The 10830-nt window shown below is 39.4% G+C and overlaps 1 protein-coding gene across 1 annotated transcript; it reads left to right on the plus strand.

Annotated features, from left to right (window-relative positions):
- The first annotated feature begins 10104 nt into the window (after positions 1-10104).
- LOC121265841 lies at positions 10105-10590 on the plus strand. The gene has a single exon (XM_041169508.1). The coding sequence runs from the start codon at positions 10105-10107 to the stop codon at positions 10588-10590; it is 486 nt and encodes a 161-aa protein (XP_041025442.1).
- Positions 10591-10830: the final 240 nt, after the last annotated feature.

The raw sequence follows: 10830 nt of genomic DNA on the forward strand, positions 1-10830 counted from the left end.
CTAGAGAAAATAAAGGAAGTGAATAATAAATGCAATGCGAATACATATCTATTATGCGCACTCTTGCCGTGAAAGTCGTGGGGATAGAAATGTACATGCCATGGATGTGAAGAATAACTCTAGGGGAGAAAATAGAAAGAAAAGAAAACGTGCGTGGAATGGGCCTGGAAATGGATTCTCACAAATTTGGGCTTCGTCTCACATTCTAACAGCCTTGGTTCCACTATCTGTCGGGCCAAAAAATCAAAAATAAATCACACTTGATCCATAAAAAATATTAACCGAAAATAATCTAAATATCAAACCCAATAAAAGTTCATATTTCTTCAAAATAAAAATTGGGCCCATAACCTATTTCCAAAAATACTCGCTAGGCTTTTCCTCCAAAAAAAAAAAAATTTGAACATGAGTTTCGTGTTGGGCCCGAGTGTTACAAAGAAAGAGACATTTGGAGTTCCAAGAAGATCTTACTTGGGAAGAGGAAATTACATGTTCTAGAAGAATGTTGGAAGAGCAAGAGAAGAGAGAGGGGCCAATGACTCAATGCATAGGGAAGGCCAAGGATCACCTTAGGAAGGCCAAGGATCACCTAGGGAAAAGCTAGGGTTTCGGCCAACACAAGGAACACACACACTCACTTGCCACGTGGCAACCATGCAAATGAGGTGGAGTTCCAAGGAAGGGCTGGGGGTTTTTGTTTGGTGGTGGTGCTACCATAGGTGCTGGCGGTAAGGCCATGAGGAAGGGTTGGAATACAATGGAGGATCTCGGTTTCAATTGTGGGCCGTGGGGCCTAGGTGGTGTAGTCGTGGCTGAGGAGATTGGGAAGGGAGATGGAGGAAGGTGGTCGTGGTGGCGTTGGGAAGTCACGACGGTGTCGGGACTCGTGAACAGAGGGGGATGAGAGAAAGGGATCTCGGGTTGGATGTAGAGGAGCAAAAGGCTTTGGTGGAGGAGCTGGTGGCAACCTTGATGTCGTGGGTTGCTACGCCGATGGCTTGCAGTGGTGCAGTGTACGACAACAGGGAGGGGAGAAACAGAGAGATTGTAACTTAAACAATTGTTTTCCATGTTATTGATGTGATCTTTTGCTATTCTATTGTTTGTCAACATAGTGTTGTCTTTAGGTTTGATATTCATTTTTATAAATGAAAATTGTGGTTTGTAAAGGAAGAATAGATTGTAGAATTAAATTTGAGAAAATAGATGAATATAATGTAATATCTTCCAATTAGGAATTTGGTACTATAATTCTTAATTGTGTATATAGTTTGTATTGAAAAAGTCAGAGTATTGGATCCGGTTGATGGAAGCCTAAAGCTTTACTTGCCATTTTATCCGTGCCCTAGTCTCATTTTAATTGCTTGCTTTAGGTAGAATTTTCATATTCTTATCATATTGTCATTTAATCTTTTCCCTTAAGCTTGCATCTTATAGTGTTTCTTCCGACTCTCTGTAGATCGACATGCTGAACTATAATATACCACCGTGTAATAGTTTGGGCGTAATCAAATTTTGGCACCGTTGCCTGGAATACGGTACAAGAATCGATACAAGGCATAATTTATTCAAACAGCGTGTAAACATGATAACTTCGTTTCCTCTTTTAGCTTGCTACATTATTTTCTTTCTTTTTCTTTTTCTTTTTCGTAGTATTTTTTTACTTTTTTTGTATTTTTTTTTTTACCTTGCATGCACATATAAAACCAATAGGATTATGGAATGAGATGACACAAGTCTTCTTGAACAAATACTTTCCCCAACATAAGACCAATGCTTTGAAGAGACAGATCTCCACCTTTGCACAAAAAGATAGTGAGACTTTGTATCAGACTTGAGAGAGCTTTAAGGAGTTGTTGAGTATGTGTCCTCACTATGGGTATGAGAATTAGCTGTTAGTTAGTTATTTCTATGAGGGTCTTGCACCTAGAGAGCATTAATTCATAGAGATGATGTGTAATGATGAATTTTTACAAAAAAATCCAAATGAGACCATAGAATATCTCAATGAGCTTGCTGAAAAAGCTCACACTTGGATCGGACCTAGTGCTACTGAGAGTACAAATAGGTCACGGCCTGCTGGAAATCCAAATGGTGGTGGAATTTACCATCTTAGGGAAGAGGATAACCTAAAAGTTAAGGTGGAGATGCTTACTAGGGAGTTAGAGGTGTTAAAAACTAAGGATTTAAAGCCAACACACATGGCTACTCGTGTAGAGTCCTTTGGACCGTGTTTTATGTGTGGTGGGGTAGATCACCTACCTCAAGAGTGCCCCACATTTGCTGAAATGAGGAGAATGTATGAGGAATAATGTAATGCCTTAGCTATGTACAATAAGCCTTTTACACATTTCTCTGATACCTACAATCCAGGGTGGTGTAATACCCCAACTTTAGCTAGAAATCTAAAAACCAGCAACTTACACAGCCACCTAGAGCTTACCCTACACCGTATCATGCATCTTCTTTTTCTAGGAACCCCTTAGAAGATACTTTACATGCTTTTATTGAGGCACAGAGTAAAACTAATCAAAAGTTTGTGTCTTTGATTACCCAAGTTGTTGAAGAAAATAATGAGATAAAGAGTCATATATCCAAGTTGATGAGTTCCTTAAGTGTGAATGAGCATGGCAAGTTCCCTTCTCAAGCTCAATCCACACCTCAAGGTCAACATATGAGCAAGAAAATTTGAAGGATGTCAATGCCATTGTGACATGAAGTGGTAAATCCTTACACATCCCAACAACTGATAAGTCAGGATGTTGAAGAGGATAAAGCAATATTGGTGTCGAGCTCCCCAAGGAAGCCGAGGTAATAAAGAGCCCAGTTAGGGTACCATTTCCTTAAGCTTTAAAATTGAATATGCGAACATTGGATCCTAGCAATGAAATCCTGGAGAAACTCAAGCAGGTAAAAATTAACCTCCTTTTTTATCATGTTATTAAACAAGTTCTTACTTATGCAAAAGTTCTCAAAGATTTGTTTACAGTTAAGAGGAAACACCATGTTAAGAAGACAACATTTCTAACAGAACAAGTTAATACTCTAATTGAGCAGTGTATTCCTCCTAAGTACAAGGATCTTGGTTGGGAATCCTGAGTTTGGGCAAGCGTTGCTAGATTTAGGAGCTAGTGTAAATTTGATGCCTTATTCTATTTATTTGCAACTACGATTGGGAGAAATCAAACCAACTATTGTGGTATTGCAATTGGCTAATCGTTCAGTCAAAGTACCACAGGATGTGGTGGAGGATGTTTTAATTCAAATTGATAAGTTTTATTATCCTGGTGATTTCTTAATCCTTTACACTAGTTCTGTTGTTGACTCTAGTTCTAAAATCCCTTTAATTTTAGGTAGATCTTTCCTTGCTACTGTTAATACTCTTATTAATTGCAAGAATAGTCTAATAAAACTCTCTTTTGGGAATATGATTCTTGAGGTGAATATTTTCTATATTGGGAAACAACTAAAAAAGGATAACGACTGCTACTAAACGTACATGATTGATACACTCATAGATAAGAAAGTTCACACAACTCATGATTCTGATCCCCTTGAATATTTCCTTATTAATTCTGAGTTTGATACTATTAGTGATTCATCTGATGTTGTTGACATTGGTCCTATTTTTTATGAAACTCAAGATTATGGCACATGGGCTTGGCAACCGAAATTTGAGGAGTTGCCTAAGAAAAGTGAAAAACAAATTCCTTCAAGTATGGAAGCACCAAGAGTTGAATTGAAACATTTGCCTAAGGATTTAAAACATGCTTTCATTGGTTCTGGTGATACTTTTCATGTTATTATCTCATATGAATTGTCTGAATCTCAAGGTGAGCAATTACTTCGAACCTTAAATGAGTACAAGTCAGCCATAGGTTGGAGCATTGCAAATATCGAAGGTGTTAGCCCTTTAGTCTGATCTCATAAAATTCATTTAGAGGAAGGAACTAACCCTCATAGAGACACTCAACGCAGACTTAATCCTGCCATGAAAGAAGTGGTAAAAAATGAAGTGTTAAAACTGTTAATTGCAGGAATTATATATCCTATTGCTGACAGCAAATGGGTTAGTCCTATGCAGGTTGTCCCCAAGAAGTCAGGTGTTACTATGGTGAAGAATGAATTGGGAAAGTTAATACCTACAAAGCTTGTGACTGGGTGGCGGATGTGTATTGATTATAGAAAATTGAATGCCGCCACCCGAAATGACCATTTCCCCTCCCTTTTATTGATCAAATCCTTGAACGTGTAGTTGGTCACCCATTTTATTGTTTTTTGGATGGTTATTCTGGTTACTATCAAATTTAAATTATATTAGAAGACCAAGATATAACCACTTTCACTTGTCCTTTGGTACTTATGCTTTTTGTAGAATGTCATTTGGATTGTATAATGCCCTTGCTACTTTTCAATGCTGCATGATGAGTATTTTTAGTGACATGATTGAAAATTGTATGAAAGTTTTTATGGTTGACTTGACTGTCTTTGAAACTTCTTTTGATGCATGCTTGCTAAATTTAAAGAGAGTGTTGACTCATTGTGAGGAAAATGAACTAGCTTTGAAATTGAAAAAATGTCACTTATTGTAACTTCAGGTATTGTCTTAGGACATATTATTTCTTCAAATGGGATAGAGATTGATCAATCTAAGATTGAATTAATTTCTAAGTTACCTACACCTAGGACAGTAAAGGATGTTAGATCCTTTCTTGGTCATGCAGATTTTTATAAAAGGTTCATACATAATTTTTCTGTCATATCTAGACCGCTATGCAACCTCCTCGCTAAAGATGACCCATTTGAGTGGACACAAGCTTGTCAAAAGGTCTTTAAAACGCTAATTGGCAAGCTTACTTCAACACCCATAATGCAGCCACCTGATTGGGTTTTACCTTTTGAGATTATGTGTGATGCTAATGATTATGCTGTAGGTGTTGTCCTTGGACAACAAAGGGAAGGGAAGCCATATGTCATTTACTATGCTAGTAGAACTCGAAATAATGTTCAAATGAATTACTCAACCATTGAAAAAGAGTTGCTAGCTGTAGTTTTTGATTTGGACAAGTTTCGTGCTTACTTGATTGGTTCTCCTATTACAATTTTCACAGATCATCCAGCCCTTAAGTACATTCTCACAAAGAATGATGCTAAAGCACGATTAATACTGGGGATTTTACTTTTCCAGGAATTTGACATCACTATCAAAGATAAGAAATGAGTTAAAAATGTAGTGACCGACCATCTCTTGAGGCTCACATTTGAGGACACCACCGACCACATGCCAATTAGGGATGATTTTCCAGATGAGCATTTATTGTCTATTTCTTTTTTACCATGGTTTCCTCATATTTTGAATTATTTGGCTGTAAACAAGATACCAACAAATTGGAGCACGCAAGACAATAGGAAGTTCATGGCTGAGGAATTTATATTGTGATGAACATTTTCTTTTCAAATATTGCCCTGACCAAATTATAAGGCGTTGCATCCCTGATGAGGAGATTGGTAGCGTCTTAGAATTTTGTCATATCCAAACTTTTGAGGGCCATTTTTCAATGAAAAAAATCGCTGTAAAAATTCTGTAGTGTGGATTTTATTGGCCCACCTTGTTTAAGGATACAAACATCTATTGTTGCTCATGCGAAATGTGTCAAAAGTTAGTAGATTTGTCCCATTGTAATATGATGCCCTTAAATCCGATCTTAGTGATAGAACTTTTTTATTGTTGGGGGATGTTCCCTCTTTTTTTTGGATATCAATACATTATTGTGGTAGTAGATTATGTGTCAAAATAGGTAGAGGCAGCAGCTTGTAGGAGTAATGATAATAAGACAGTAATCAAATTTCTGAAAGCAAATGTGTTGTGTTTGGTACACCATGTGCTACCATTAGTGATCGAGGCACGAAGAGGTAGGTTGCTTCCTTCCCTGGTAGGGTGAGGTTTTTCTCTCTAGAGAGAGTTAAGTCCTTTAGATGGCTTTGGCTGCTCTGAAGAGGTGACAATGGATGATGGTCTAACTAAACAGTGGGAAGGACTCAGTCTCACTGAGAAGGAAAAAGAGGAAGTAGTTTTGTCTACAAACTTGTCTAAAAAAATAGAACAATATGGCAAGTTTTACCTATTGGTCATGATCATTGCAGAAAGACCAGTCAACCAAGAAGCATTCAAGTCCACAATGGCCAAGATATGGAGATGTGAGAGCTGGCTCAAGTTCTCAGACGTGTGTATGAACAAGTTTCTGATCGAGTTTAATTAAGAGAAAGACCTGCAAAAAGTTATCAAGGGTAGACCCTGGTCCTTCGACAGATGGCTACCATGCTTGCAAGTATTTGAAGGGAATAGGTCCATAAATGATGTTCTCTTCTACAAAGAGGAGTTCTAGGTGCAAGCTTACAACATGCCATTATCCAGCACGACTTACGAGGTTAGAGCTCATATTTGTGGCTGCATAGGTCGAGTTATTACTATCCAGGTGGATGATAGAGGGATTGGTTAGGGGAAATTCTTGAGGATAAGGGTAGGAAGCTCTACCCAGGGTGTGTTTTTATCATTCGCAAGCAAAAAGTCTTGGGTTCCTATCAAGTATGAACATCTTCCTACCCTTTGTTTCAAGTGTGGGGTGATCAAGCATGCTAAAACTGGCTGCTCAGTAAGTTCACTTGGAGACAACAAGCTGCAATATGGGGTCTGGTTACAAGCCCCAACAACGAAGGATAGTGACAGCACTAACAAAACTTATGGCAATGTAGACACTCAGCACAAAGGAGAAGGTCAGTCATGGAGGAAGGAAAGGGAGGACAGGGATGATGGCCAAAAAAGCAACACCAAGTCAACTGCAGAAATCCAGGAAACTTGTCTGCTTGATGTTGACAGCACAGGTAATGTAAAGGCTAATGAAAAGTTGTTTTCTCCTATGTTGTCTGCCGAAACCACTCAGAAGCCTTTTAAGGAAAGGCTTTCTGAGCTTAATTTGGAAAGTTTAAGGCTGATTTCCCACACTGGGACTGTCTGTTCCATGCACGGCATTGAGGTGTGCACCAAGCGTGCAACAGCTACTATATGCAAGGACAATACCCGACAGACTTGGGCCTTGAGGGTAACCTTGACCTGAGGGCCCAAGCTTCATCATTAGCCCATTTTGTCTCTGATCAGGTTGAAGCTCTGGAGAAGATCAAAACAAGAGCAAGTTGGAAAAGGAAAGCTAGGAACAAGAAATTTGAAAGCCTCTTAGTAGGGCTTGAGGAAAGCAAGGCAAATTGCCCAAGTGGCATCAAGGGCAGATGGGGCAATCCAAGCTTCGAAGAAAGCAAAACATGGGGTGTCCCTTGGTGGAAATTCTGATAGAACTGAGGTGGTGGTGGTTGTGGTACAGCCCCACCATTTGCTATGAGTTGTCTAAGCTGGAATTGCTGAGGGCTTGGGAACCCTCAGACAGTGAATAATTTGCATCTCATGGTACAAAATAAGGCCCCAAACTTTGTTTTCTTAATGGAAACAAAGTGTAATACATTAAAGGTAGAAACAGTCAAAAGAAAGCTGAATTTTGAAAACAGTTTTGTGGTGAACTCGAAAGGATCATGTGGAGGCTTAGCTGACATCATTCCAGCAATTGACAGAATATAGTCTTGAGTGGGTCTTACTGTGTTTTGACTGAACATGATAAAGGTTTTTCTCTAGATTTAGTCTTTGTCCAGATGCCATCTCATATGTTCTAAGCAGGTTGATCAACCTACCCCATTCAACAGTATTAGCCTTACAAAACAAAAGATTGTCATATGCAAAGAAAAGATGAGATATTCTAAGTTACCCTCTTGCAACAGGTACCCCATGCAACAACCTGCTTTCTTCAGCTTTGTGGATTAAATTGCTCAATGCTTCAGCACATAGGATAAAGAGATAAGGTGATAATGGATCACCTTGTCTAAGGCCTCTAGTGGGAGAGAATTTAGGTTAAGGGTCACCATTCACAAGGAGAGCATAGGAAATTGTTTCAAGGCACTTCATCACTAGTTCCACACATTGGCTGCAAAAGCCCAGCTTATAGAGGACTGCCCTTAGGAAGCTCCATTCCACTCTATCATAGGCATTGCTCATATCCAGCTTTAAGGCCATATAGCCTTCTTTCCCTGTCATTTTACATTTCATTGTGTGCAAAGCCTCAAAAGTGACAACTACATTATCAGTAATTAATCTATTTGGAACAAAGGCAGATTGTGAGGGAGAGATGATACCATGGAACACCTTTTTTAATCTATTGGCTATGACTTTAGAAATGAGTTTATAGAGGACATTACAGAGGGATATTGGCCTGAAGTCTGTTACTTTTGTAGGAGTTTTCTTCTTCGGAATAAGTGTTATGAATGTGTTGTTGATGCTACCCATGTTGCCATTAGAGATAAGGACATTCAACACTGCTTCACATACTTAAGGTCCCACTACTGACCAGTGTTTTTGATAGAAAATAGCAGGAAAACTATCTGGTCCTAGGGAACTTAATCCATTCATGTGAAATAAAGCATCTTCTACCTCCTGAGTTGAGTAAGGTTTGGTCAGCATCTCATTTTGTTCTTCACTCACTCAGGTCTCCAGTGTTGCAATACATGTTGTTGGGCTACTAGGCTGTTGTGAAATGATCTTGGAAAAGCATGCTAATACCCTCCCTCGAGGTAACGTCTTGATCATTACTGTCCAATAGCTTTTTGATACCATTTGTTTTCCTCCTTTGTGATGCACACTGATGGAAGAATTTTGTGTTTCTGTCTCCTTCCCTCAACCATTTTTGTTTTACCCTTTGTTTCCACTTGATGTTTTTTGCTTCCAATAATCTGTCCACCCTTTGTTGTGCTTGTTTGATCTCCTCATTTAATTGGCCAGTATTCCTATCCTGTAGTTTTGAAAGGTAGTCCATTTGTTCATTGACTTATCTCTTAAAGTTGCCTAGCTGGTGCTTACTCCACCGAGACAGTTTCTGCTGGCACATCTTGAGGCCCTCAGCAATGTGTTGTATTTTGATTGGTGCTACCCTAGGCATACACTAGGCTTCCTCAACTATTTTAAAGCAATCCTCCTTCAGAGTCCAGCTTGCCTCATATATGAAAGGCTTCTGATGTCTATGAGAGCAGGGTTGCAACTGTTCCATGGCAATCCATAAGGGACTATGGCCAGAATTGAGGGTTGGGAGGGTATTGACTCTCGAATCATTAAAAAGGCTAGCCCAGGCATTGTTACAGAAGGCTCTATCCAACATTTCTTTGGTGAAGGCCTCACCATGACTCCCATTTGACCAGGTAAATTTTCTTCCATAAAATCCCATATCATTGAGTCCACTGCCTTTCTAAAAGCTTCCATTTGGTTGTAAGGTCTTAAGGGACCTCCCCATTTTTCATCATACCTCAAAATTTCATTAAAATCACCTACACAAAGCCAACTTGTTGTGGTTGTAGGTGTAAGAGCCTGTAATAGTTGCCAGCTTTCATATCTCTTTGCTGTCATTGGGTTGCCATAAAATCCAGTTATAATCCAGAAACCACCTCCTCTCATTTCCTTAACAATCCAATTAAGAATCTAGATGGGAATGCAAAGGTTGCTGCCTTAATCGACCCTGAAACTAAGAGGTGGAAAAAAGAATTGATTCAAGACACTTTCAAGGAGAGGGACGCGCATTTTATTATGGAAACTCCTATTAGTGCTATGGATACTAGGGACAAAAACATTTGGCATGGGACTAAGGATGGCTCATTTTCAGTAAGGAGGGCCTACCACATGGAGAAGTCCGGGAGGTGGCAGCTCAAGGCCAAGCTTCAACTAGTAATAGCCTCAAGAAAGTTTGGAACAAGATTTGGCAATTGTAGGTTACACCTGGAGACAAAACTTTCTTATGGAGAGCATGCCAAGAGGCCCTCTCCACTCAATCCAACCTGTTTAAGAAGAAAATTGTGAGTGACCCTCTATGCCCTATTTGCTGCAGGGAAGAAGAAAGTGTCCAGCATGTTCTATGGAGCTGTGAAGCAACCATGGATGTGTGGAGTCAATGCTCCAAAAGGCTACAGAAATGTTCCATTCCTCGATCCCCTATGATACAGTTTTTTGATTCAATAACTATGGTACTGAATACAAAAGAACTTCAAGAGTTTGTGGTGGTAGCAAGGAAGATTTGGTGGAGAATGAACTCTTTTATCTTTAAGAAGGGGTTCTCTCATCCAAACCTCATGGTAAGAGAGGCAAGATCAGTGTTAGACATGATGGCAAAGAAGAACTTAGACCAATGCAGCAATGACAACCAAGCCTCCTTCCCAATAGCTTCTTGGCAAGCACCACCAGTGAATTGGTTCAAGATTAATTGGGATGGGGCAGTAGACAAGGCCAATGGATTGATTGGTGTTGGAGTGGCTATTAAGGATAGTTCTAGCCAGATTATTGCAACAATGAGGCAAGGGAAAAAGCTCTACCCTGATCCCTTACTAGCTGAATCATATGGGGCTCTACAAGCTGTCAAAATGGCATGGGAGATTGGGTTGCATCAGATTATACTCGAGGGTGATTCCTTGCAAGTCACAAGGCTTTGGTTGAAGATAGAGAAGTGTTGAGTAGCTCCAGCATATTCTGGATTGAGCCCAGGTCTTGTATTAAGTTGTTTGCAAAATGAGAAGTTTCTCATCTTAGGAGAAATGGCAATCTTATGACCCATTTACTTGCAAAAGACGCTCTTACCATTTCTGATCTTATTGTAACTATGGAGGAACCTCCTTGTATTTCATCACCTTTATAATGGAATGGATTAAGGGTTTTACATCAAAAAAATAAAAATAAAAATTAGTGAATGGGGC

This window comes from Juglans microcarpa x Juglans regia, chromosome 5D (genome assembly GCF_004785595.1).
Source record: "Juglans microcarpa x Juglans regia isolate MS1-56 chromosome 5D, Jm3101_v1.0, whole genome shotgun sequence".
In the NCBI taxonomy this organism is placed as follows: domain Eukaryota; kingdom Viridiplantae; phylum Streptophyta; class Magnoliopsida; order Fagales; family Juglandaceae; genus Juglans; species Juglans microcarpa x Juglans regia.